Source organism: Physcomitrium patens, chromosome 6 (assembly GCF_059467195.1).
Source record: "Physcomitrium patens ecotype Gransden chromosome 6, ASM5946719v1, whole genome shotgun sequence".
Lineage (NCBI taxonomy): Eukaryota > Viridiplantae > Streptophyta > Bryopsida > Funariales > Funariaceae > Physcomitrium > Physcomitrium patens.
Genome location: NC_143415.1, coordinates 11988236 through 12014992, shown reverse-complemented (window position 1 = coordinate 12014992; position 26757 = coordinate 11988236). Strand labels below are relative to the sequence as shown.

General features: G+C 37.5%; 5 protein-coding genes and 1 long non-coding RNA gene across 12 annotated transcripts; 3 read left to right on the top strand and 3 right to left on the bottom strand.

The window, feature by feature from the left end:
* On the bottom strand, nt 1–3217 carry LOC112283794 (metal tolerance protein 12). Of its 3 annotated transcripts, XM_090251284.1 has the most exons (3): nt 2974–3217; nt 2586–2645; nt 1–2057 (listed from the first exon to the last, which is right to left on the bottom strand). In XM_090251284.1, exon 3 carries the CDS (start codon nt 1970–1972, stop codon nt 437–439), a length of 1536 nt encoding a protein of 511 aa, XP_090107410.1. In that variant the 5' UTR covers nt 1973–2057; nt 2586–2645; nt 2974–3217; the 3' UTR covers nt 1–436. The 3 variants fall into 3 exon arrangements, with proteins under 3 accessions (XP_090107410.1, XP_090107411.1, XP_024378719.1); XM_090251285.1 differs by lacking the exon at nt 2586–2645 and having other exon boundaries at nt 2974–3117; XM_024522951.3 differs by lacking the exon at nt 2586–2645 and having other exon boundaries at nt 2707–3082.
* A 202-nt stretch (nt 3218–3419) lies between these two features.
* On the top strand, nt 3420–6287 carry LOC112283795 (nuclear pore complex protein NUP35). Of its 2 annotated transcripts, none has more exons than XM_024522954.3 (4): nt 3420–3610; nt 4164–4898; nt 5104–5215; nt 5530–6287. In XM_024522954.3, exons 2-4 carry the CDS (start codon nt 4240–4242, stop codon nt 5833–5835), a joined length of 1077 nt encoding a protein of 358 aa, XP_024378722.1. In that variant the 5' UTR covers nt 3420–3610; nt 4164–4239; the 3' UTR covers nt 5836–6287. The 2 variants fall into 2 exon arrangements, with proteins under 2 accessions (XP_024378722.1, XP_090107412.1); XM_090251286.1 differs by having other exon boundaries at nt 3431–3610; nt 3976–4898.
* Nucleotides 6288–6377: 90 nt separating this feature from the next.
* Nucleotides 6378–7071, bottom strand: LOC149989156 (uncharacterized). Its single transcript, XM_090251287.1, has 2 exons — nt 6929–7071; nt 6378–6760 (listed from the first exon to the last, which is right to left on the bottom strand). The coding sequence occupies exons 1-2, from the start codon at nt 7031–7033 to the stop codon at nt 6524–6526; spliced, it is 342 nt and encodes a 113-aa protein (XP_090107413.1). The 5' UTR covers nt 7034–7071; the 3' UTR covers nt 6378–6523.
* Nucleotides 7072–11092: 4021 nt separating this feature from the next.
* On the bottom strand, nt 11093–15749 carry LOC112283769 (uncharacterized protein At4g15545). 4 transcript variants are annotated; one of them, XM_024522885.3, is made up of 10 exons: nt 15632–15749; nt 15129–15420; nt 14179–14247; nt 13754–13813; nt 13335–13389; nt 12974–13093; nt 12464–12700; nt 12256–12301; nt 11977–12055; nt 11093–11597 (listed from the first exon to the last, which is right to left on the bottom strand). In XM_024522885.3, the coding sequence occupies exons 2-10, from the start codon at nt 15396–15398 to the stop codon at nt 11502–11504; spliced, it is 1032 nt and encodes a 343-aa protein (XP_024378653.1). In that variant the 5' UTR covers nt 15399–15420; nt 15632–15749; the 3' UTR covers nt 11093–11501. The 4 variants fall into 4 exon arrangements, with proteins under 4 accessions (XP_024378653.1, XP_024378651.1, XP_090107409.1 ...); XM_090251283.1 differs by having other exon boundaries at nt 11134–11597; nt 12980–13093; nt 15632–15715; XM_024522883.3 differs by lacking the exon at nt 15632–15749 and having other exon boundaries at nt 15129–15589.
* A 971-nt stretch (nt 15750–16720) lies between these two features.
* LOC112283768 (alpha-1,2-mannosyltransferase ALG9) lies at nt 16721–21660 on the top strand. Its single transcript, XM_024522880.3, has 10 exons — nt 16721–17272; nt 18055–18148; nt 18391–18550; nt 18774–18997; nt 19223–19548; nt 19837–19954; nt 20337–20478; nt 20635–20831; nt 21028–21120; nt 21255–21660. Exons 1-10 carry the CDS (start codon nt 17013–17015, stop codon nt 21396–21398), a joined length of 1758 nt encoding a protein of 585 aa, XP_024378648.1. The 5' UTR covers nt 16721–17012; the 3' UTR covers nt 21399–21660.
* A 522-nt stretch (nt 21661–22182) lies between these two features.
* On the top strand, nt 22183–22804 carry LOC149989155 (uncharacterized). Its single transcript, XR_016503340.1, has 2 exons — nt 22183–22317; nt 22516–22804. It is a non-coding gene; the product is annotated as an uncharacterized LOC149989155 (long non-coding RNA).
* Nucleotides 22805–26757: the final 3953 nt, after the last annotated feature.

Below are 26757 nucleotides of genomic sequence, written 5' to 3'. Positions count from 1 at the left end.
AAAGGGGAAAAGAGATATGCTGAATGATCATGCTCTTTTGGTAACTCCTAGTACCGAGTAGAAGGGTCCAAATCTAGAACCTGACTAATCACCAGAACTACCACCTCCCATACTCCTTAATTACACAAACGTTTTTGCTAGAAAAGCGATAATGATTATATATGGTTACTGACATAAATAAATTCAAACTAAATTCGAGAATCCTAGCTGACGTCCATCCAATTGTGCATGGTTGTTTTACACCACTGAGATGTTCTCGCAGTGGAAATTCCTGATAACTATGAGCATCAAATATCTGCATTACATGCAAAAGAGATATGGTGTACTTGCAATCCATAACCCCTTTTCAACTCAAGCTCCACTAATGATACAGGACAAGCACACTGAAGTTGTAGCATGGCTGCAAAAAATTATCCACCCTGGAGGAGAAACGAACTTACACCGTCTCAACCTGAAGAGTGAGATCAGTAACTCCTGCTTTTTTCAAAATACCAGCAATTGAAATACGTAAACGCTCTCTATCAGCTCCTCTGGTAGCCAGGACGTGAAGACTGCCAATAACCTCGGCGTTGGTGAAATTCCAAATATGTAAGGCTTTACAACTCCACACACCGTCAATACCTTCCACCTGTTTCATGGAGCGCTGAATGCGACTCTCAGTTGCTCTTGGCATTCGCTGCAGAAGCATCTCAGCTGAACCCTTGATTAAAGGAATCACTGACGCGATGATGAGTGCTGAGATGAAAATGGAACAGATTGGATCCGCAAAGTACCAGCCTTTGTACTGAATAAGTAATGAAGAAACCACAACCCCGATGCTACCTAATGTGTCTGCCAAAATGTGCAAAAACATTCCTTGCATATTGTGATCTGTGTGATCATGTGCAACATCGTCATCAGAATGATGATCTTCGTGAACGTGAACGTGATTGTGCTCATGCCCATGCCCGTGATCGTGATGATGTCCATCATCGTGCTTGTGCTTGTGCTTGTGCTCATGCCCATGCCCGTGATCGTGATGATGTCCATCATCGTGCTTGTGCTTGTGCTCATGCCCATAGTGATCGTGATCATGCCCGTGCTCATGACTGCAAGAGCTGCCATGTTTGTGATGAACATCTTCATGTTGGTGTCTGTGATGAACGTCATGGTTATGAGCATGATCAAAACCTGCACCCTGTTCCTGTGCCCTATGTAAATGTGCTAGATCACCGCACCCATGGTAACTCGTATCATAATGAATTCCCACCGAAATACATTGATGATTCTGTTCAGCATGATGATCATGATCCTCCATATTAAGAACTTGGTAATCTCCACCTTTCGCTCTGAAAGCCTTCTCATGTAATGATTTTCCTTTCTTGGCGTGAGAATGCCCACACGAGCTGCCCGTTGGATGATGGTGATGTGCTTCGTGAAAGAATATCAAGCCTATGACGTTCACAAGGAATCCCCCTATCGACACTACCAACAAGCTGTCTGTTGAAATCTCAGGTGGGTCGAGTATCCTTTCCAGTGATTCCAAGACAATAAGAGAAGCCACCAAAACGAGGAAAACTGCGTTCATGTAGCCGGAAATTACTTCAAATCTGCCGTATCCATAGTTAAACCTAGAGTTGGCTTGAAGCTTGGAGATATAGGAAGCATACAGACCAATAGCCAATGCCGCACAGTCGAAGAGCATATGACAGGCGTCAGATACGAGTCCCAAACTGTTGCTGTGGAACCCATACACAAACTCCACGACCATGAAAATGATGCTCAATAGGAGAAACATAGAGATTCTCCGAGTTTTGGAGTCGGATATGATGAATTGCAGGGGAGATTTTATCAAGGCGGCCAAGTTTGGCGCTTTCGTCACATAAGGAGATAATTGTTTACCACGGATGACATTCCGAAACAAAGCTCCCACAGTACCTGGTCCTTTCGACTTCGATGCAGGGCGAGGCGTGCGAACCGCTCGCTGTGCCATGGTGAAGTTCGAATGCCCTGTCCTGATCAGTCACCTTAAAAGTGAGCAGGAGATATTGCCACCTTCACCAAAAGTTTAATTTTGCCTACACCACGCATTCACCAACACGTTCAATTGGTTAAGAGCAGAACATTGATATTACTCCCATTCTTAAATTCTACTCATAAACTCTGTCGAATTATCAAACACTCCAACAAAGAATTAACCAGCAGAGTACATTATTTAGTCTTCATATAACAACTCTACAAAATCAATACGAATACTCTGAATACGAATATGACGCTCAAGAAGGAATCTGATCCACTCGCTCGGTTCTAGCCCGACTCAACACTGAGCGCGGATTGCTTGGAAGCAAAAATTTGCTAAAGACGTTAATTTTAGGTTTTGTTCCAATGGCACTTCTTGAGATACATAGAATTAGCTATCGAACTCGTAGAATGCTGTTCCTTCGACAAAGGCCCTTCCCTGAGCACAATTGCAGACATTCCCCAGATACACTCTCCAGAGATAAAAAGCAAAAAGACGATTGCGTAGCAACAGACACGGAAGTTCAACAGTGTGCTTCGCATCTCACACTCATTTCAAAGTTCACTCACACAACAATTCACTTAACTGGATCAAGTTTCAGGATCCTGAAAACGCCTTCTCCATTGTAGGATCGCACACGAATGACCTACGACAAAATTCAGAGGTTGTTTCAACGCCTAAGTAAATAATTCAAACAGAATTCAAACCTGCGATGATCTGATGCCTCCTTTCTCCCACTCTCAGTGCTCCACTGCTCCCCCCCGGTCCCCTGCACCGACATCTACCCTATTCTACACAGCATCTGTCTATAGCATCGCCGAGGCTCCCGCCTCCGTTCAAACCCGTCATCCTCGCAAGCCCTTCATCCCCCCCCCCCCCCCCCCCCCCCCCCCACAAGAGCTCAAACCACAACCCACCCGCCAAATCCCTCGACCCAGTGGATCTTTCACCACATCGACCCAATCTCACAATACCTCAAAACCCTCCATCATGCGCCGGTCTCCGCACGTGAGACAATACTCATCTGGTAAGCTTGATCAGTATCGGAGCCCTTCCCTCACGTCACCCAACGTCACGACAAGCAAAGCCAACACTACTTGCACACACCTACAATTCTTGAGTGTGAGCAACTTGTTTCAACGCACACTATTCCACCACATGTGCAGTGCAAAAAATACCCAGTAACTGTAAAACCTCGTATACAATTTTCGTTGCCAAAGAGAGCTGCTGATGCTGATGATAGTTACCCAAATCCTCAAATGACATCTCGGAAAAAGCACAAACAACGAACAGAAAATTCAATGCAGAATGCGAAAACCCTGGAGCAAGATAGTGCCTCAAAGCTGGGTTCTCATTCCTGGGAACAAGGGAACATCACCCTTCCAAACCCCTACTTCCCCTCTTTCCATTCAAATATATCACAAGCCCTCGGTGAGTTTTAAAGCAAGGCCTGCCTCAGTTTTAGGGTTTCGATTTCCTCCCTGGATCGTGCCGATCCATGGCACTGTGAAGGGGTCCTTGTGAATCCTGAGCTGCACTGATGTCAGCCAGTTTTGCGGTGAAGAGCCTACGTCGTCGTTGGCTGAGAGGTGGATTGCGGTCTTGGTACTGGTGAGGTTTCTTGGATATTAGCCTCACGATGTTGGTAGATTTGTGATTGATTAAGCTGCGATTAAGGCTCCTTCTTCTATCAATTTCGTGATTGGGTTTTGTTTTTGTTTATGTTTTTTGTGTTTTTCTCTTCTGTCGGGTGGATCTTGTTTAGGGCGGTTTGCGGGGATTTTTGATCTGTTCTTTTATGGCGAAGTTTTCCTACACGCGCTTGGTTTTTAGCGTTTATGGGTGCTGATGAGGATTTAAGCCACATTGCCCTGATCGTTTTTCCACTCGAATCATCACGTGTATTTGATTCTGTATCGTCTTTGTAAGGACTAGTGTTTGGGATAGTAACTTCAAGGTGCATTGTACTGTAATAGAGTACAGATTCAAGCGCAAAGTAATCGTCCTCTGCGGCCCTGCCTTGATGTGGGTTGTTTTCTGGAAATGCACTCAGAAGACGGTGTAAGATACTCGCAATGTAGGCCGATTAGTCTCCACATTATTGTGAAAGTCCAAGAGTGCATTTTTTGGGAGTTGATCTCATTCCATGCATTTTCATGAGCAGGTGACAAACAGATCAGACCCCAGGGTTTGTTGTCGTCTCTTTCCAGGGGACTGTAATTGAGGGGAAAGATTGAGCCATGAGTACCCCAGGCGCGGCGCCACGGAGCGCATCTAGAGGTGGGAAGTCACAATCTCTATTCTACAGAGATTTATCAGCGTCTCCAATCACTAGAGCGCCAGCATCTCGCAGAGAGCTTGGAACGCCAGGGCAAGCTGCTGCTGCAGCAGCACTATGGCGCGAGAACATCGGGGGAGTCGATCCACCTCCTCCCATGTTCACCTTGGAAGATCGAATTGAGAGACCTGTGGATGCTGCATCCGTGGCCGACCAAACATACCGTAATACAGATTCTAACAAGTACATGGACGGAAAGTCTCCTGTTAGGACCCCGTTGAGCAATAGCCCAGGAGGCTTTAATAACTACAATTACCCTGACCCAATCATGAGTAATTCTATTTTTTCTGCATCTCCCCCAACTCCCCCCCAAAATCAATCAGCGGGAAGTCCAATCTGGTGGTCATCTTCGAAGGATCGTAGCATGCATGATGGCATTTCAGGAAGGGCTGGAGATAAAGACGGAGGAAGTCCTGTGTCCGGAGTTGTGCAACCACAGCAACAGCAACCTGGAGGCTTACTTGCTTTAGAGCCTCCTCGAGATATTGTCCGGCCCAAGGTCCAGCGCTTTAGAGGTGCCACTGATGTTGTGGAAGGTGATGAGTGGGTAACAATTTTCGGGTACTGGTCCGCCCTTATCTTATTGCAGGCTTTTTGTTCTTCACATCAACGATGCGAAATTACACATAGTTGCATAATGGCGGTGGAGTTTCTTATGCTGGTTATTTTTCCAGTCTTATAAGGAGTTGTATTCAGAACTTTGCGGCAACAGTGCTTAATTTCTTGCTTAAGGTTGCTGAAATTTTGGCTGGTGGTTTTATTGCAGATTTGGCGCAGAAGAAACAAATACAGTCATGCGTGAGTTCGAGAAATGTGGCCCCATCGTGGATTATGTCTCTGGACCTGGTGGAGCTAATTGGGCACACATTAAATATCAGGTCGGCTATTATTTCTCGACCTGATCTCTAATTTAGATAATTTTGATTGTCTTAAATACTTCCTTCAGCGATTGCATTCAATGTGTAGAATTAGGAGTATGCTGGTTTAGTCTGCGTCTTCCGTCGTCCGCAATTGTATGTGTTGGTCTGGTTTCATTTCTTTCCATGTTTGACTACTTTTCAGAAATTCAAGCCTTAAAGGCTTGCTTTCAGCTTTGTCCTGGGCAGCCACTGTGTTTTTTGTGATCATAGGCACTACTACACTCGGGCAGCGTCTCTACATTGGCTTAAGAGTGGTTTTTTGATTTTCACAGAATCGATATGATGCTAAGAAGGCGCTCCTTAAGGATGGAACGCTGCTAAATGGATCTCTTATCGTTGGTGTCAAGCCCTTGGACCCAGCACAACTACAGGTACTAACTGATAAACGAGAACACCCAGCGTCCATGACTCTTCCCCCTCGATCAACTAGTTGGGGAGCAGCTAATGCCAGCGGGCATGTGTCACAGCGTCCCTATTATGTGCAGCGTACAGAAAGTGGAAACCGATCTGCTGGTGTGCTTGCTACACCAGCCAAATCCACCGTCTCTAAATTTGTGGATTTTGTATTTGGTATGTGACAAAAAGCTTTGTTTACGTGGAAGGTACGAGTGGATGAAATTACATACCAGTGTAGGACAGATCAGTATGATGTGAAGGTTATCTGTTCACGTGTCTGAGTATCAAAGGCGAAGTTTGCTTTTGTCGGCATTGCCCTTCAGCCTGCTATTTACGAGAGCTAATTTAGATAACAAAAAAAAACAAAAAAACAAAACGACAACAACAACAACGACAACGACAACAAAATTAGGAATTCATGTATTCTATTAGTTTGTGTCTTCCATTGCGGAGTCTACATAACATTAAGTGGCCTTAGGCACATTGAGCCTATTACTTGGAAAAGAGCTCCTCAAACAGGATAAATCCACAAGTGGGTGCTCTTTTCAATGATTAAATCTGCAATCACAGAATGTTACTGGAAATGTAGTAGAGCAGTCCCAAAGAAAAAACTCCGAGTTCTTTCATTGGGGCATATCATGTTGTGAAAATGCATGCTTCTATTATGGGTAATCAGGTCTGTTCCTTCCCTGTTCTTCATGTGGGAGCCGAGTGCACTGTTTTTATTCATGTTTCACATGGTAATACGAGCCAATCATGCTCTCGTTCCTCAGAAAAACTATGTTTCTACCCACTACACACCATCTGTGGTTCGATGTTACAGTTCCGGTCTCTCTTTAGTGGTGTTTATTCATCGAACCAGTTGTCAAATCACACGACGAACACAATCCTCGGAGAATCGTGATGCCCAGTTGCTGTGATTCGCAGCAAAATCAGAATAAATGGTGGACATGTCATGTGAAGCGCAGCAGCCCAACGTGCAACAGAAAGCGTATTCATCGACGGACAAAGACCACAGAAATGAATAGTTATGGATACTCCCAACAAGGATTTGTCCCAACTGACAAAAATAAATGGGAGGAGCAAAATAAAGAATAGCGGACCGACCTGCAATAGAGATGTAACTCTATTTGTGTCAAAAAAATAAAATAAAACAAAATAAAATAAATTGCGGACCGAAAATGCACGGCTTTGAGCCCAATAGTAGTTGCAGTAGCAGACCAAAATGTCAATTCTGCCTGCTCACGACGTCTCTCAACAACCCCAATTTCTCACCATTTTTGAAGTGCACACAGCATTTGCCACGATGAGGTTGTAGAAAGTGGCTGTACTCTCCGAAGTAATTGACCAAAACAAGTCTCCAAAGCTCCACAAGTCCATTTATTTCAGAAACTGCAAACAAAACAAACATAAATGACTCCGTGGTCCTGCACAGAATCATGCAAGTCTTTCAAGTCTCTGACATAAATCCTACAGTGAAATTTAAGCTTTTGGAGGCAGAAGTGAACTTCAATTTTATTTATTATTATTATTATTAGAATACGTATTATATTTATTGATTTATGAGTATTAAGATTAAAACAAACTTGAACAAAAACCAATGTGTTTTTTGTTTCTAAGTGTGTGTTATTAGATTATTGTACAATTAGTGGAAGCTTAAATAAGTTTATTGTGAATAAGTTTCTTTTTAAAAAATAAACTAAAATAAAAGGCTCAAAACTAACCGAATGTTGATATGTATTTATATACAAATACACATACATGAATGCAACTTTTTTTTCTTTATTTCTATTAAATATAATTGCCTGTCAATGTAAATGTATAGTTTTAAATCCAGAAAAGTCATTATAAATAAATTGTAAAGGCTTTGTATTAAATGAGATGTTTTTTTAGAAAAACGGCTCCCTATGAATTTTGTCAATCATGGCCACAATTGATTCTTTGTTTAGCATGTCGTACAAAGTTGAAAAGTTGATGGATGTGATTACAAGTGTCATTTAAGCAAATATTTTAGTAGTATATAATAGTTGAATGAGATCTAAAATACTTGAATGGAAGTTTATTTTAGAGTTTGTAGTGAATTATTTGATGTAAATAATATGTTACTTTTATTGTTTATAAATATCAATTTTTAGAGTTAAAGATCATTTTGTGATCTATGTTTACAAATTTTTATATTGAAACTAAATTAGAGCCTATTTTGCAAATAAAATAAAATATAACTTATATTGATTTTGTACACGTAATATCAATAATGAATATTTTTTTTTTAATAAGAATTAGAATGATTTTTTGTAATAATTCAATATTTCTAATTTTACATGTGTTAAACTTTGAAACAAATTCTTATAAATTTTGACTTGTTGGCATGTGTCCAAATCAAAATATTAAAATTATTTTGCTTGAAAGAAATTTATCCATGAATTCTTTTTTTAAATTATTACATGATTGTTAATCATCTTAATAAATCCATGAATTCTTTTTAAAATATATATTAAGATGATTAATTTTAAAATATTAGAATCTGCTCAAACTTCAATAAATAAATTTGATAATATTTTCAAATTCTTCACAATATAGTTTAATTAGAAAACCTAATAAAATAGATTTTTATTTGACATTTTTACACACAATGTTTTTATTAACTACAATGATAAGACTTGGAAATACAAGTAAATTTAAAATAACTTGGTAATTGTTTTACATTCAATAGTCTGTACTACAAACTTCTTTCATGATTTCAACAATTCACTAATTATATGTTTTCATATGTATATATATATATATATATATATATCCTTTTAAGAATATTTCTTTTACTTGAAACACATAATCATCTTAATATATGTTTTTAGCAACTATGCATATTATAATTATCAAGAACACAAGGCAATTTACTTCTTTTTATAATTGATGCAAAGCTTGGAAATCTAAACAAATAACGTTGTATTGAAAATGTAAGATTATTTTATTATTTTAGCACGAATTTCAAGATTGATAAAATTTCACTGTAAAATCTATCAAAAAACGTACTGATTTCTAATTCTATTGGCAAAAATATCAAATTTGAATATCAATACATGTTAAGATGTATCAAAAGAATAAGTCTTTACAAGGATTTGGCAACGCTACTGTCTTTGGACAATTTTGTATCTTAACTTTCGGTTTTTTGAAATATAAATTAAAAACAAGGGTTCATGAAAAAAAAAAAAAAAAAAAAAAAAAAAAAAGTTTTTAAAATAAAAAATTGGTGCGAAAGATATATGTTCATAAATATATTGAACAATAAAAAATTTACGTTTGTGTTATTATTTTCAAAAACATGGTCAATATCAGTTGCTTCACAATATTCTCGTACCCTGCATGAAATCTTGTTTTGCATGTTTCCAATAAACTAAATATTATATATATATATAGAGAGAGAGAGAGAGAGAGAGAGAGAGACGTATATTAATCTGTTTGTGTTTTTTCTAGAGATAATTCTGAAGTTTATTCAGCTCAAAACCTGGTGTTTAAGATATCATTTTCAGATCTAAACATCTCAAACAGTACATTTTTCTGTGTTTATTTAATCTTTTTTGAAGTTTAAATAATCTATAAATTAAAATTTTAAAGAAAAATAAGCTTCACAATTATAACAGCTAAAATGCTGAAAGAAAGACAAGCTTCACAATATACACAATTTATTCATTTTTTTGGTCATTGACAAAATTTTAACTTGTTTCTTTTTATGTTTATGTATTGATGTTTCTTTACACCATATATTGTTTAGTTCTCATGTAATGAGTATATACACACATATTAACAAAGATATTAAATAAATATGCTTGTGTTGAATATACACAATGATTATCGATTATTAATTCTGTAAATGTATCAATGATGTTTTATTTTTTTTTAGTTTTTAGTTTTGACATACACAAATAAAGGTAACATTCAGAACATACTTCACTTACTAGTTCCTGAGCATCATAATTTGATTTTTATGATATGCTTTTTGGATTAGCATTCAATCAAAATGTTTATTTAAATATATATATATATATATATATATATATATATATATATATTTTAATTCCTCAAACTTACATGAAAGACAATTCAACTTATATACACAAAAAATTTAATAGTAAAAACCTAAATCAAATGTAACATAAGGAACCATATTTCAACACAATCTTTTTTTTCTTAGTCTTTTTCTTGTCTACATACAACATTTCTCTTCATTTAAAAAATGAAATAAAATTAAGTGATTTCTTTTTCTTTTTCTTTTTCTTTTTCTTCTTTACGTCAACTTAAAAGAACATTATAACACTTAATATATTAGTTTTTATATGTGTAAGTGACTTAAGTTGTAATATTAGTTCATATCAATTATTCAATGATAGAATATTTTCTCAAGATATAATTTATATGGATTTAATCGAAATTCAAAAACATGAATAATACTAATCTTTATAAGTATATTTGGTTGTATTTAACATCAAGTCTTGATTGTAATCCATTTTATTAAAGTACAAATTACACTGTCTTTATTTTATACCTCAAAGTTCAGATTGATAAATAAAAAAACATATGAATATATATGATATAAATAATATCCAAATGTTGTATTCATATTGAATGGTAGAAAATGTACAGTAGTATAAAATCATTTAACAGATTCTTTATTGAGTTTTTATGAATATGAAGAATAAGTTTAATTATGCTTTAAATGTTAATGCTATATAATCACAGTAACCAATTAATACTATGCTGATTTTTTTTTTGAAAAACCATAATGGTTGCTGCAATTGTTCTTCTTCAATTGTATTATTTCAGAGAAAAAAATCCAAGTTTCGAACTTCATACTTCGTTGTGTCGTGTTGGTATCCTGACCTTGTATGTAAAAGTATATTCACTTGCATGAAACATCATGATCACCACAATTCCAACAAAATTTAATTTTGATGCAAAGAATAAAAATCAACTGAACACTCACAACAGACATACCAGGCATGTGGAATTCGGGAAAAATAAGGTACGAAGAACTCCAAGAGCACATTGATTCGCTTATTTAGACAGAATCTCTACTAATACAGATATTGGTGTTGTGGTCACATACCAAGCAGAATGGCATACTGCCAGAGAATTTCCTGCTTACTTCAGGAACAAAACCTTCTACGAAAAGCACACAAGTCCCTCACCTATACAACCCATTGAAGCCATTAGCAGTACAAACTCGGTACAAGAGCAGCTAAATGCTTTGTTTACTTCGATTACAAGGAACACTAATATTTAAGTGCCGTGAGAACTGAAATCTGAACCCATAGTGATCAGTACCTTAATATGATAATCATTGTATTGAAGATAGAAAAGGTGACTTTTAATGCACAGGATTAATTTGATTTTAACTATTGTGGCTTATCACAACAAGTCTAGACATAACACAATACCATAGCGTGTTATTTTGACTATGTTAAATTTAAAATGAGAAACCGTTTATGAAACTTTGATATCGTTTTACTGATTTACTATTTGTAAACACTTATTTGACCTGTTCAAACCAAATTAGTATCAGCACTACTATTTAATACTCCAAGAATCCAGACAGTGCAAGGGCAAATTACACAATCTAGATCCTTGTAGTAATTGAAATAATCACGGTGCAACCCACGCGCCCTAAATTGCACCTCAGTGCAGATGATACAGCTTACTACATTACTAGAACTAGAAATCTTGGTTGCAAATTAACCTCGTCACCTTGGATAATGTGATCCATCAAATACAAAAGGCTGTAGAAAATTTTGATTACAATCAATGAAAAACTCGAGTTGGACCCCCTCAAAGGACTTGAAAAGTTGCAGTCCTAAGACGGAAGGTGACGACTCAGAAGGCCCTCGAAGGCAGAATACAAGTCCTTGTTGTCTGGACCAAAGGTTTCCTGAGCTTTTCGGAGTGTTTCCTACAAGGGATAGAATTAGAAGACCAATCAGCACTCGGTTCTGGATGCTGTTTCATACTTGCACATCTTGACACATTTCAACTGCTACTTATAACACTCTCAGAAAGCTCCAGTACTGACAATAATACTCGATGCGGCTTCAATCAGACAAAATGGCTGTAGAGAAATTCAGCTTGATCCCATGAAGTACGATACCATTGCAGTATAAAAAAAATGATCAAAACCACGATGACAAACAAGATCACTTGGGCACGAAGAGGAGAACCAGAGTTAAATATCCTGTTGATAAGAGTTATGATTAAGCAAATATCTACGTCAGCTCATTGACAAAGACTAATAAAAAGACTACTTTGACACTGCAACAAAGGGAATAAATTACCTCTCGTGTCTGCCGGTGTGCATTAAGTTCCTTGATGTTAGCCAAGAAAGCACTAAATTGCTCATATGATAAACGGTTCCTGCACTCATTTGACAATCGAGAATACCCTTGCAATCAGAGTACCAGTAGATGAAAGTTCCGAAAACATTTTATTTGTGGAGCTAGTCTCATTCTAGCAGCAGCACAAATAAATGAACAAAATCAGCACCTGAAATTAGAAAATTTGCAGACCTCAGACTCTTACAGGACAAGCTGAGGTGGGCGTGTCGTGTGAAATACCTGGCTTGACGAAAGAAATCCTTGCCATCAACTCGTGGCGTCCGTGCTGCAAGACAAATAACAGTGAGATTTGAAACACTCTGCAGCTCCCCTTTTCACTGACGATAGATTTCATTGTGAAGGAGAGGGAGAGAGAGGTGGGGGGACCTTTATAAATCCTGCATGACGATTATAATATGAAATGTCAATAGTAAAGAAGACAACATACATGGCATGGAGCCGGAACTTGGTGGAGAGTTTGGAGCAGTGGTGGACTGGCTAGTAGCTTTTGACGATGGAAGTGAGATTCTGTGGGAGTTTTCAGTCAAACTCATGCTCCGCTGTGGGGATCCTCTTGCGGATTGCTGTTTGGGTGATACACTTGGAGTCAATCTTGGACTCAAACGTGGTGTACCTCGAGCAGAATTCTGTGCTGAATTTTGATAGCTGGTGGGTGGCCTTGATGCTGCATAGGAGTAACAAAAAAAAAGGATGTTAATTAGATGAATGAACTTGTCTCACATACACTACAACTTCGCACTCCTATTAAGTACACCAGTAGAAATTTCAAACTGGCACTTGTATTTAATAAATCACGTAATCAGCACAATAAATTCTGAGAGCGGCTGAAATGTTTTAACGTCCTGTAAAAAACTTCATCAGTCATCTTATTCAAAGGTTCCGAACAGTACTTGAACATCCATTTGGAAACTCCCTGCAGATAGGTCAATAACTTTACCCTCACCATGCTGATAGCCACGCTCCTCACTAGTCAAAGATGAATCTGTATCATAGGATGATTTTTCTGATTGGTAGTCGTCGTCTGAAACTGGAGTTCTGCTAACGGTTGATTCAGCTTCTGCAAACACATGATTCAACAATTTGCTTCAACACTACTGGCACCGCCACCTCCACTCTGAGAAAAATAAATCAATTACAAAGAATAAGTGCTGGTTACAGCATACTGCACAGGTAGTTAATATGACATAGCAAGAACATGGTCCATTTCTACCATAAGGATTTGCGATACACGATGAGAACATGACAGAATCACACCGCAGTCCTCAAGAATATGCTATCCCGAAAGGTGTAGAACTCACGAGATGCTCTCTTTATTGCCAAGCTTGGATTTACACCTCGCTTCCCTCCTTCGCCCTGAAAAGAAGGAAACCGTAAATAGTAAACAAAATTCAAACGCATGCTTCGACGACCCAACCCAAAACATTCAGAGTCTTCACAAATTAAGAAAAAACCAATCAATCGCAGCCATCCAAGTAATCACTGGCCAGATCTAAACTGCCATGCCATTAGTTGCCAAAGTGTAAAATTTGCGACCAAAAGCAACTGCCATGCCTTCCAGCAGACAAAGACATGTCTTGTGTGCATTTTCATCCATTTCTGACAAAAACATCAAGACACTTCATCCATCATGTCTTGATGTTTGTTTTCAGAAGAGGCATTTTCATCCATTTCTGCCCACATGACACTTCCCTCTCCTAGAGCAGTAATAGAAACGTACATTGGGACTTTCATCATCTTCCTGAAGAGAATTCATGAGCGTTCGCTTGAATGTCTCGAGCTGCAGAGTAGAATGAGAGCAGAACAAAAAAATTGAAGTTAAGAACGCTGATATTGTTTCAGAAATCCATGAACGATCTTGGAAACCTCTGGTTTAAATGCTTACATTAAAAGAACTTATGAAGCAATTATTCCGTCACAAGTTACAGTGATTCAGTTAATCAAACTCTGAGGTTGCTAGTTCATTTCAGTTCTCTAAAACCAGAAATACTTTGTACAACTCGCAATTCCCTAGTGGGATATTCAAGAGCAGCTTGTTAAAGAACATTTCCAGTCTCTTTCCTAGGAGAAGTATAGCGTTTGAAAAGTTCAAATAAAGTTTGGCGCATTCTAATTAACGCTGAGACGACAAAACGTCTAACTCACCTTCGCCACATCCCTCGTCAGCTTTTTCACTTGAGCGACCAGCGCATTCTTCTCACTTGCCAATTTGTTCTGTCAAAAACAGTGGTCCACAGTTTGAGTGAAATTGCCAAAAACATTATCGTCTGTGACAGAAATATGTATGATACAAACCCAGAGCTTCTCCAGTGCGCATTAGGTAAAGATTACGTTTGCACAGACGTTCTCTGTTGCCAACTTTGAAAGTCTCGAATCGAGCCCAATCAAAGGTCTAGAACGTGAGAGTAGTGAAAACACCATGAAAGGCCCTACCAGCTATTACAGCGACGTGAAGACTTCAATAGCCGGGCACTATACTGCGCCAGTCTCCCAATAGATGGCACTGCTCTGATGGATTAGATAATTAGTAATACTTCTAAACAATAAATTCAAGAGGGTTTCACAGAACAAGGTCTACTGAGTAGAATTGCCATTGAGAGTGAATTTCTAAACCATGCTCTAGAAATGTGACAGGCCTAAGTTTCCAAACCATCTAGATGTCTAACCCGAGAGAAAACCTTTACGAAGTGAGTGAACGCGAATGATCCTAAATGCAAGGAGCCGTAACTGGCCACTGGCTTTATCGGTTGGAATTTAAATCCGAGCAACCGATGAAGTACGAAACGATTGATTTACTGATTGAATGTTTTCTTGCGACTGTTGCCATGAGGAAATACCTTAGTCTTTTGCAACAGATAGAGATTAGACGATCATCAACGCCAGAAACTCGGAGGGAGAGAGATGCATCCACACGCAATGTGCACAGTGGCAAGCAAAAATAAAATAAAATAAAATAACGTATTGCATTCCGTCCTACAGCTCATCCGTTCCAAGTCTCCCTCTCCAACTTCCAAATTCAAACTACAAAAGAAACCAATTCACATTGTCAAGCGGGAATCACACCAAAATGCAGCGCAAACAACACAGCAACACACCTGCACATCCAAAGCAACCGACAGCCTCGCACTCGTCTCCTGCAAGGTGCTCTGAGCCTCCCCGATGCGCTCCTGCAAGCCGTAAATGAGATGCTCCTTCTCCGTCAGCTTCTGACGCAGCTTCACCGTCTCACCCTCCAGCTTCGAAACTCTCGCAGCAACGGCCATACCGGTAATCCGCCTGGCCACCTCGAGCTGCTCGTAGGGATCGGAAGGAAGCACGGACAACAACTCCTGGGAAATCTCGAACTCTCCTCCTCCATTGCCCATACTACTTCCCGCGTTAAACCCCCTGTTCTTGCTCATCATACACTCACAGCCCCCCTAAAAATCTTCTTCCACACCTTAACCAAACTCTTTCGCAAAAATGCGCCCTAATCAATACAAGGCAAGCTGAGACACAGCTTGAATCACACAATCACACAATCAAGCAAGCAATCAATCAAGCAATCAATCAAGTAATCAATGAAGGGGGACTGCGTTTGATGCTTCGAGGAGGAGACCTGGTGTGTGTGTGACCTAAGGCCCTCCTCCTCCGTCCCGAGCTGCCACACCGGCCGGGCCATCCGTGATTGACGTTTCGCTCGGCCCAGCCACCTCAGATTGACCTTTCACGTCCGCGACCTCGGAAGTCCCAGTCCTGAGAACTCTGAGCGGCCGGTACACACGTCCCGGATCCATCCATCCATCCAACCCTTTATGGCGCCCTCTGTGGATTCATTTCATCCAACGCAGATCTGCAGGTTGTGTGTGTGTCGCATGATTTCTTACTCCACATTCTTTCCTAAAAAGAGAATTCAATAAAGAAATTTACATATGACTTTCTAATATGAACACTTTGACATTGTGAACAGTGGTCTAAAGCTATGTATTAGCTCATAATTTTGGTTCTAATCTAGAATTATATTTATCTTGTATTTCTTGATCTTGTGTTTCTTGATCATTGCATCTATGATTATAAATATTATCAAGATTCATTTTATTGTTTTTATTGTTTTATAATGTTCATGAAGTTTTTCTATTATTTTAAACCTTAGGTGTAGGAAATGGAATCTCATTCAACATCTATATTTTCACATAAATAGTGATTTTTTAATACCCACTCAAATAAATAAATGAATAAATTTTAATACCAAACATTTATTATAATTATTTTCCCAAGTTTTGTCTTAATTGGTAGATTAATAGTATGCAAATTTCACAACAACAATACACTCGGTTCTAAAAGACATACATGAGAGATCACATTTTTACTTTAAAATAATTCTGTATTAAAATGATATGCTTCTAATGACAACAAATTTTTATGTTTTTTAAGTTTGGTGTGTAAACTAAATATAAACATTTGTTAGTAATTCCGAAGAAAGATCCATCAATATTGTACACAACCACTACTATACTATCGTCGAGAAAGTAGGCGAATACATTTCAAAAAGACAACATCCAACTTTAAAGTATCCACGCCCGTGCCATACACTTCCTTGGGCCGAAAAGCAATTAACCCGTATTCCAAAACAGTGAAACCGAAACCGAAAAAAACGTTATCACCAAGAAAGTGCCCGCCAAAACGTAAAAGACGCTCATTTTTTTGTGTGTGCATTCGAGGCGGGAGGTAATGCTGTGGGTTTCTTCGCATCGCTCACCCGCTCCCACTCTCGACTGTATTGAGAATTTGCAATGCTCGTGCAATTTGTCGGTTGTTGCGAAGGATTTTGCTTTGCGATCCGTCATTTGTCGCTACCTTGAGGAAATTCTTAGTGAGGTTAGCGAGGATCAGCTTTCTTTTTTCTTTTTTCTTTTTTTTGATATTAGGGTGCATGAAGTAATTTAGTCGTAAGGGAGAGAGGTTGAAAGCCTTTGAGGTGCTTGGTGGTATTGGCGGCCATGGCGTCGGATTTGCGGAAGCGGAGGCGGACGGTGGAGGAGGAAGTGCCGCCGAGAGACAGAGAGAAGGAGAAGGCGGATGAGGTGGAAGAAGTGAAGAGCAAAGGTTTGGGGTGGGGTGGAGCTTTCCTTCTCCTCATGGTGGCCCGTTATTACAGTGTTGTCTATAATAATATTCACGACTGCGACGAGGTGTTCAATTACTGGGAGCCGCTTCACTACCTTCTTTACAAGTCCGGGTTCCAAACCTGGGAGTACAGGTAACTAATCGTCGTTCTACTGAATCAGAGAGAGGGAGAGCCTGTCGTTTTGGCTTAGGGCGAAATTCACCTATGAAAATTCGATTTCTTTTTGAAACAACTCATCGTCTGGGTTCGGGATGTGTGAGATCGTTTTGTTATTGCATTTTGATGAGCTCTGTGGGCATCCAAATTCCACTTCCCGACTGCAGCTGATTAGGAATGGATTGTCGATGGATAGATTCATGTTCACTGTTCGCTTGTATTCTGTTCAGTTCGTTATTTACATGCTTCCACTTGATGGAAGTGTATATTCTGCCTTAGTCGTGATTGAGACTGCGATGGGTTACTAATTGTCAGTTTACGATTAATTATCAAAACGCGTATCCAATGTCACTTGTTTTGATGTTACAGTAATCTGTTCATTGATCTGAAACACTGAGTCGTTCTTTTTAATAATGCTGCTAGTATAACCTACTTTCCTTCGCGTGAAACTCAGTGCACGTCATCTTGCGCGTGGTATAAATTCTCAACCCTGAACTCTAAACTTTTCAATATGAAAGGTGGAGGTGTGGCCTTGTCCAGGATGTGAATCTATGAATTTCTGGAGCTGATCGCTGGATCTTAAGCTTTTAGCCTCGAAGGTTCTGCATAATTTATCACCAATTTGGCTCTTTAGTAGTAAATGCTTCGTACTTGGGATCTAGACGTACAGTTGTGCATGCTAATAGAATTGGCCAAGTGGAAAGAATAACCTAGCTTGAAGTTACACTGAAGCATGTTGGTTGATATGTTTGGTGCAGTTCCGAATTTGCACTGCGGTCATATTTGTATCTGTTGCTTCATGCTGTTGTTAGTGGACCTTCTTTGTTGCTGTCTAACGCAGGTTTTACTAAGGTCAGTCTTCACAAACTTTTATTATGGTTTTATGTGACGCATCTTAGTTGTTCAGGTCGTCCAGGGGTGTAGGTAGGCGTCTTTATGAGAGAGTCCGTGTGAAGCAGCACATTTTTACCATCACCTTGAAAATGGGGAGATATAGTAATTCAAATGCGTCGAATTAAGAGAAAAATGGGTATCGCAGTGTGGCTTTTTATCATGGGAGCTTTCATGATTAATATTTGAAGAAGCCAATGCAGATGCACGTGTTCTATTCGGTGAGACTCGCACTGGGTTTAGTATCAGCGGCTACTGAGGCTACTTTAGTGAGTGCTGCTAACCAAAAGCTAGGACCAAGGGTTGGAATGTACACATTAATGCTCCTTTGTGTTAGCAGCGGATGTTTCAACGCAAGCACCAGTACGTATGTCTACTACTTTGCTTTTGGTGTCGTCTTCTCTAGTTCGATGTACAAATATTGATCTCGCCCTTCTCGATCCCGTGTTTTAAAAAAAATTAAACATTTGAGCTCGTACTGTGAATTGAATATTAGAATTTGTATTCTTACTGGATCAAATGCAGGTCATATGATAGACAAAAGGGAACTGCGCAGGAAACTGACATTTTCGTCGGAAACTTTCAGGTTTCTTACCGAGCACTTTCTCAATGTATGCAATCACACTGGCATCAGCACTGGTTTTATTGGGAGGCAGACATAAAGCAGTTGTTGCAATTAGTGCAGCTGGAGTTCTTGTAGGCTGGCCTTTTGCAGCTCTGGCTGCTGCTCCATTGGTGGTTTACTCGTTAATAAGTGGAGGCTTTTTTCATGTGTTCTTGGCCGGATTGCTCTCAACGCTATGTACAATGGTTAGTTCCACTGTTTCTTCTTTCTTTCTTTCTTTCTTTCTTTCTTTCTTTCTTTCTTTCTTTATATATATATATATATATATATATATTTTTAACCGCAACTTCTTAGCTCAGGTTCTCTTTGTATCGCAAAAAGAATCATGTTTTGCGAACCGGTCATTTGTGGGATGTTTTTCTCTTTAGGAAATTTTTAAAATGCCGTGTGGCAATGGATGAGTGAAATAGGTTTTATCGGTCCTGGCAGACCGCCACTTCTATGGACGATGGACGTCTTCGGTTGTTAATCTGGTATTCTACAACGTATTCAGTGGAGAAGGAAGCACCTTATATGGAGTTGAAGGTCCAACGTTCTATTTTTTGAATGCGTATAACAATTTCAACTTCTCGTTTGTGCTGGCTTTACTGTCTCCAAGTCTGCTGTATATTGAAAGACGAGACTATGACAGCCTTCCGCGTAAACCAAATCGTGGATATCCCAGGCTGCTTGTTGCAATTTCGCCCCTTTTCATCTGGGTTGCCTTCATGTCATTGCAAGCGCACAAGGAAGAGAGGTTTGTGTTTTCGAACATAGTCCTTACTGTAATCATTTCCCATTTCTCATGCATGAAGTCGCTGTTTCGGAAGAAAGGCACTGCTACTGCACCTCTCTTTGTATCTTATAGTCTGTTACTACATAAGTTGGGAGCTTAGAAACTTCGGTTCAGTCCTCCCGTTACATTTAATGTCTAGTCCTTCATTTTCTTGCGTCTCAGTGGTACATTTACATCAGAGTTCTTTTGCATGGAGCAATTGCCTTGTGCCTTCAGCTCTTGTAGACCAACAGTAGAATGGTATTGCAGGTTTCTGTATCCAATTTACCCGCTTATTTGCTTGGCTGCAGCAGCAACGATTGAGAGGCTTCATGATTTTCTTCCAGAATCGTGGAAATTGCATGAATACCTTTCTTGGATCACTTGGGTCAGTTAAACAAATCAATCATCCTTTTTAATTACTTGGTTCAAACGTTTACGCTTGGTTTTTAGATTAAAATGGTTATTGTGTAAGTTTACTGAGTTTATTGTGCTGGTAACTGTGATACGTGGATATTCGCGCATCACTAGTGTCAATTTCGCAAGCATTATCTTGTCTTATGCCCTTGCTTGCGGTACTTCGTTTGAGTATACATGATTGTTACTTTTCAAGTTGAAAAATGATTAGCTTATGTAATAGTGCCATTGAGCTTCTTAACATGTTGGAGGTTGGATATGTGGTGGTCATTATATTTAACACAATAAGCATCTGCATGTTACTTAGGAGCTTCAAGGAACTTACAGCAAATAGTTGCGCTGTGTCGTGGCAGTGGGTGAAGAGAGCTCGACCATTGGTACTAGGAGGCATTCTAGCGCTTTCTTATTGCAGAACTTTGTCGCTGTTCCATGGCTATTCTGCTCCTATGCAAGCTTACCGCCATCTTCCTCCACTGAATGCAAACACCACTTCTGGTAAAGAAGTTGTCTATGTTTATCGTTATGTTGCATTTGATGTGATCAATGTCTGTAGGTGTACGTTTCTGACCTCCATCAGAGTTTTGTTGATTACACATTTTGCCTCTTGTAAAATTAAGCTGGTTATCTGAGAGGATTTCTGTTGGAATGCAGAGGCGACTGTCTGTATTGGCGACGAATGGCATCGCTTTCCTTCTTCGTTTTTTTTGCCCTCTTCACACTATCATGTAGCTTGGCTCAATGATGGTTTCACCGGACTTCTTCCTCGCCCTTTCGATCCTGCCCTTGGAGGAACCACAGCCGCACCTCGACATTTCAATAGCAAGAATAAAGCCTCAGCAGATCAATTTGTATGCACTGATATTTCAAGGGTTTATCCGTTCCATTTCAGCTTCCATGTTTATATGTGTGCTAGTGCTTTGTGGTGTGACTCAAATTAGACGGACACAGTTTTCTATGCTTAACTTGAAAATTTCCACGTGGCACTTTCTATTTTCCGAAGGATTGTCATGCTTCTTACTCACTTCCTGGTTATCCCAATGACAGTTAGCGGACGAGAGCCTTTGTGATTTTCTAATTGAGCTCGAACTTAACCGGGATGATAGAACTTACAGAAGCCACAACAAAGAATCCTGGAAGGTATTAACTCCGCTTTCCTGATCCTGTCCGAAGTTTCCAGGAAAAAAGCTCGGTAGTAATTAAAATTGATTGTGAACTTTGTAGTAGTGTATAAAAGGAAGCTGAAGCACTATGATGGTGGTTGTTTTGTGCAGCCTGTGTACGAGCTCAGATTCTTGGACAAAGAGTTGTCGCCTGCCAAAACTCGTGCCTTCTTTTTTCCATGGATTTGGGAAAAGTCGAACAAATTTGGAACTTATAGATTGCTCAGGCGCATGAACGAGAGCGCCAGTATTTGAGCTCAAGGTTTTCTGCTTCTGCAATGTGTTGTCTTACCAGATATTAGTTGATTGCTTACATGGACATTTTGAAATATATATATATATATATATATATATATACATTCAGAAGGCTTCAGAGGAGCCAAAATTTTACCAAACAGTGTCTAGCGTATGTTGGTCGTAAGATGACCAATCATTCTTTAAAGTACTGTGGATCTGCAGGAGCTGGGCCCCATTTTTGGACAGTTTACCATTTTAAAGTCCCCTACTTTTCTTTTTCTTTGTCTTCTTTTTCCTTTTTCCTTTCTCCTTTTTCTGGTGGGAGTGTATGTGTGATTTGTAATTGGTGAGCATTCACAGGATTTTGGAAAGCAAGCATCTGATGTGTGCACGCGATGCATTCCAAAGTCAGTTGCTTACTTCACTTTACTCCAGCTAGTCTACACGTTGAGACAGCTTCGCTGGGACATGGATTCCAACGAGTGGAGTTTTTCTCTGCATGTTGATCCCGGCACACCAAATTATTTCACCTGGTTCTTCTAAAGCGAACACTTGCAGCGGCTCGGTGCAGCAGATTACAAGCAGGCAACTGCTCTTCCCCTGACCATGGCAGCAAACGTGTCCTAACGAGATTCTCCACATGAGTATCACGATGCCTTGCGAGTGATTGTCTTGGCAGCACATTAAAACAGCAAATATAGGCTCACTGAGGACTGATTTGATCTGGGCAGACAACCTTTTATCATATTAATAAATAAACCATATACTATGTGTTAAAAATATATCTATTACCTTCCAGGAAGCGCAAGGCAAAGGCCTTGAGAGGAGGGTATACTTGAAGCGGAAGTAATTACATGGAGGCCATGGACTGCACCTTAAACCCAAGCTGGGGGAGTGCTCGTACACACTTCGGCCCTGGATATAGGCGCAAGTCCAGGTACAGTTTCACCATGTATCACTAGATGTGGATGCACTGAAACGGCTCCCTGCATTCTTGCCGGAGCAGCTGAGTATAGAATATATTTACACATAGCAGTGATTGCGCTGTGGATGTGACCGTGGAATTTGGTCCAGAATTGCACAGAATTCCTTTTATGCCTCATCTGCCTAACGAATCCCTTTCGGACAACCGCAGAGTGGGTCTGATCCTCGCCCTGCAGAAGTTGTGTGAGCTTCGTGAGGGATCACGTTGCGGTTTCATCAGCTTATTGCAATCAAATAAACTGCTTAAAGCAAGAGAAAAAGCGCCCCTGTGTCACTATTTGCTGGGGAGCTTTATTGATTACTAAAGTGGGGGCATTCCTAACCCGAATCGGTACACGGTACTAGGGCCAAGATATAATCTCTACAGTAGATTCTTCTAAGCCGGGGGCTGGCTCGATGATTTTGTCGCTTTGGTCTCGTATGTGTAGACTTTCCTCCGTTGCTTCCTCACAGAATCAGCGTTTTTTACTGCAAGGTGAACCCACTTCGAAAAAGAGCAACCTCACCAGCGTAACCACCATCGTTCTAACTCTAAAAACACAACACCGTGACTTGTCTTGGAAAAACACACTGATCTGGTTCTTTGGTTTCAAGCCCCTCTTGTGAATAATCAACTACTGGATGTTGGATTTCGACCTCACGCACTTTGTGTGGTGCTGCTGTAACCACGTCGCAGGTAACTGTCAATTAGTGCAGGGGATTTGGAATTCCTTTGGTCCACAACTGAAGCAGAAAAAAAGCCTTGTAATCTGAATCTTCTACATTTTTCATGCTTCAGCGCCATGGTATGAATCCACCGCATTGGATTTCTTCGAAGTGGAGTAGTTTGTTTATGGGTAATCTACACAAACATACATGTAGATGAATTAATCCAATTCAGTTTCTGATTGGAATGTAAAACACTTTGACCATCCAGTTTTCTGGTTCTTGCACTGATTAGAATGGGCAAAGTTTGTGCATAGAATAGATTTATAGTGGGGTGGGTATCTATATATATATATATATATATATATATGTTTTTTTTGGAGGTGCTGTAGAGTGGTGTGGAAACGAAGTCAACAATGAGCTGTAGGGTTACCATAAGTTAACACAAGCTTGGCAAGAAAGGACCACTGGCAACACCAAATGAAAGGTACTCACTCCAGCCCAGATTGCTTGGCTTGCCAGCTCAGCCTATTTATTTGTAGGTTTATTTATTTATTTATTTATTTATTTGTTATAATATATTTTTCAATGTAAAAGCCTGGTTGTGTTTTTCTCCATTATTATTGAAAGTTGCAAATCGCTTTCTTGAATTTTCTCTAGATTTTCCAAATATTCAAAAGACTTTATCAACTGTCCTACATCATCTAGGGCCGCTGATTAGACTTGTGGGAGATATAACTTGTACCTTTCCTCTCACAGTCTATGCATAACTAACGAGAAAATCACTGATTTTACACACACAACCTCAGAATAATTGAAAATTAAAAACAATAATTAAACAAAGAAGGGGAAATTACTATTATGGTTGTATTGGTTAATTTATTGTGCATTTGGGTGTCTTTGTGAGTAAGTGTGTGTGTAAACATACACATTTGATATTAATTTACTTATAGAATATACATGTAATTTTTAAAATCAATATATTATTTTAAAAAATTGTAAGAGCATAAATGATCAACCTAGTTCAAAAGATTCATTAAATCTTGTATAGTTTAAAAAATAAAATAAAATAAAAATTGTTCAATCCAACTTTTAACAGCATTGTAATTTTGTTTTCTTTGGCACATGTTTATTGTGATTAATCACAACATTTATGTTCAATGGGTTATATTTGGTGTTCTTTACTTTGTCAATGTAGATCACGATTTTGCTTATGGTTTTGAAGTGTACAAACCATAAAATATTGCTAACATAAGATCCACCATATCTCACCAACCTTGTCCATGAAATATTGCCCAATGATGCCCATAATGCCATACAAATCCCATGTTATGAGGTGCCATGTTTCAAACTATTGTAGCCGCTCATTACATGTATTTTTAGCATTAAAATCCCACAAAATGCATGTGTAGGTCACTTCAAGGCCATTAAGTGGTTGCAGACTGTGTACTTGTCATACCATGGAGTCAACTGAAGAATGTTACAAAGACATATGTGGATTTTCTTTTGTTTAAAAATTAAAACCAGTTACTTTATCTTATTTATTTCATTGAAAGAAATGTAGTTACTAGAAATATTCTGTGTGTGAAATTGTAAAAATGCACTTATCTCATTGACTTTAATTTACATTTATAATACCGTAATTTTTACAATTTATAATACCTTAATTTTTATTTTTATTATTTTTATTATTATTATTCATAAAAAAGAAAAATATATTAGCATGAAAGGAATAAAGTTTCAAAGGATGAACTTCAGTATAGATTTGGACTTTTTAATATGCAATTAAAAAATCAACTCACAACATTTAATTTATGTAAAAATATTACTAACTTTTTCTTCTTCTTTTTCTTTTGATATTTACAATGATATTCTTGGTATGAAATGGTAAGTTTAGACAAATGTAAACCACACATATTATTTTCAAGGAACTTGTGTATTTGAGCAATGAACATCAATCTATAAAATTATATTTTCTATCATAAATATTTATTGGTTTAAAAATTTTGGCTTAATTTTTTTTGGATGATTAAAATAAAATTTTCAAAAAAATTAAATAAAATAATAAAAATAAAATAAAATAGTGAAGAATCAACTCAAATTTGCAATAGTTTTAAAAATCTCACTTGTTTAATTTTTTAAGTTTTAACATCATTTCTTTTTATAGAATTTCTAAGAAGTTTTAAAAAAATATATTAAGAGACTTTGGTTAGGTTTTAGAATCATGGCTTCATAAAATGGTCTTCTAAGTATAAAGGCCTCCTAACAATCATGTTAATTTATAATCTTTTAATTGATGTAGCATATTAAAGTAGATCCTAAAATAATGTTTTGGTTTACTTACTAAGATAATATAAGTTACAAAATATAAATATATTCTAAAAATAGAAATTTAATAATATAAAAAAAACTTTACATATTTTATGATATTAAATCTCATTAATTCAATTTCCAAAAAGAGTAAAAGAAGTAAATAAATAAATAAATAGTTATAAAATAAAAAGAAAAAAAATATCACATACTTCTTCAAAAACTTACTTATATAAGTGCATTTTTATCTTTTATATATTAGATAAAAACAATCTCTATACATACTGATAATAAAAAATAGCTTACAAATATCTTGTTGGATAAAAGTAATTTAAATATTAATAAAGTAATTATATAAAATAAGATATTTTATTACTAAAACTTGTGAATTTCTTCACTGGTGTATAATATTAAAATCAAATATGTATTCTATGTACTCCAAGTCATACTAGAATGTTTTTATTAGACTAGTATTTTTGTACCTCCAAAAAGTTAGAATAAATAAATTTATCATTTTTATGATATTTTATTATATTTTTCAAAAATAATTCAAAAAAATCGGTCCTTAATATAATAAGTGAGGTCGTATAAAAAATATATTGGTAAAACTTTTGTGTAAAAAAGCTGGAAAGTTTAAATTATTTCTATTAAAATAGTTTTCTTGGCTATCTCAGAGACACACAATAGCTTTCAATCACCACTATTATATTAATTATAAATTGTACCATAAAGATTACTTTAAAATCTATAACATGTTAAACAATATATATATATATATTTATATTTATATTTATTTATATATAAGAAAGTGAAAGTTTTTACCTGGTGCACTACTCTTTTAATAAATGTAACATTTTAATTTATAAAAAGAGAGGATATATATATATATATATATAGGTATAAATATATAATTTATATTATAAAATTATGCCTACTAGTCACAACTAGAATAAAACCTTATTTTTTAACTAATAAAGGATATATTAAATTTTAAAATTATTATTTTATTATGCTAAATTTTAAATATAGTTGGTGCCTTGGTATTTTCTTTTCTAATTAGGTCTTGACATGGTTTTTATTTATAATTTCTTGTAAGAAAATAATATGATTCATAATTTACATGAATACTTCATCCAAAAATAATGTAGAATTTACTATCTTTACGTATTAGCATCAAAACTAAATTATTATACATGTATTTTAAAAATATTTATTTATTTGAAAGGATGCAGCTTAATGCCAAAATAATTTTAAATGAGTGTATATATATATATATATATATATATATACATATGATTATTTTAATAAATAATTTTAGCTTTTGACCATTTCTTTTTTATTCATTCATTTTGAGTAATGTATTCAGACAAAATAGTTATTATTGCATGGCTTTGTGACATGAAAATGCTGCAATTTTACAAAATCAAATTTCATAAGT

Coding starts and splice junctions, on each gene's coding strand:
- LOC112283794 (XM_090251284.1), bottom strand. CDS start 1,972: ATGGCACAGCGAGCGGTTCGCACGCCTCGCCCTGCATCGAAGTCGAAA.
- LOC112283795 (XM_024522954.3), top strand. CDS start 4,240: ATGAGTACCCCAGGCGCGGCGCCACGGAGCGCATCTAGAGGTGGGAAG. Junction 4,899..5,103: donor GAGTGGGTAACAATTTTCGG/GTACTGGTCCGC, acceptor GTTTTATTGCAG/ATTTGGCGCAGAAGAAACAA. Junction 5,216..5,529: donor GGGCACACATTAAATATCAG/GTCGGCTATTAT, acceptor TGATTTTCACAG/AATCGATATGATGCTAAGAA.
- LOC149989156 (XM_090251287.1), bottom strand. CDS start 7,033: ATGGACTTGTGGAGCTTTGGAGACTTGTTTTGGTCAATTACTTCGGAG. Junction 6,761..6,928: donor CTGTGTGCACTTCAAAAATG/GTGAGAAATTGG, acceptor TCTCTATTGCAG/GTCGGTCCGCTATTCTTTAT.
- LOC112283769 (XM_024522883.3), bottom strand. CDS start 15,437: ATGATGAGCAAGAACAGGGGGTTTAACGCGGGAAGTAGTATGGGCAAT. Junction 13,814..14,178: donor TGACGAGGGATGTGGCGAAG/GTGAGTTAGACG, acceptor TCTACTCTGCAG/CTCGAGACATTCAAGCGAAC. Junction 12,056..12,255: donor GATTTCTTTCGTCAAGCCAG/GTATTTCACACG, acceptor AAATGAGTGCAG/GAACCGTTTATCATATGAGC.
- LOC112283768 (XM_024522880.3), top strand. CDS start 17,013: ATGGCGTCGGATTTGCGGAAGCGGAGGCGGACGGTGGAGGAGGAAGTG. Junction 17,273..18,054: donor TTCCAAACCTGGGAGTACAG/GTAACTAATCGT, acceptor TGTTTGGTGCAG/TTCCGAATTTGCACTGCGGT. Junction 20,479..20,634: donor GAATGCAAACACCACTTCTG/GTAAAGAAGTTG, acceptor GTTGGAATGCAG/AGGCGACTGTCTGTATTGGC.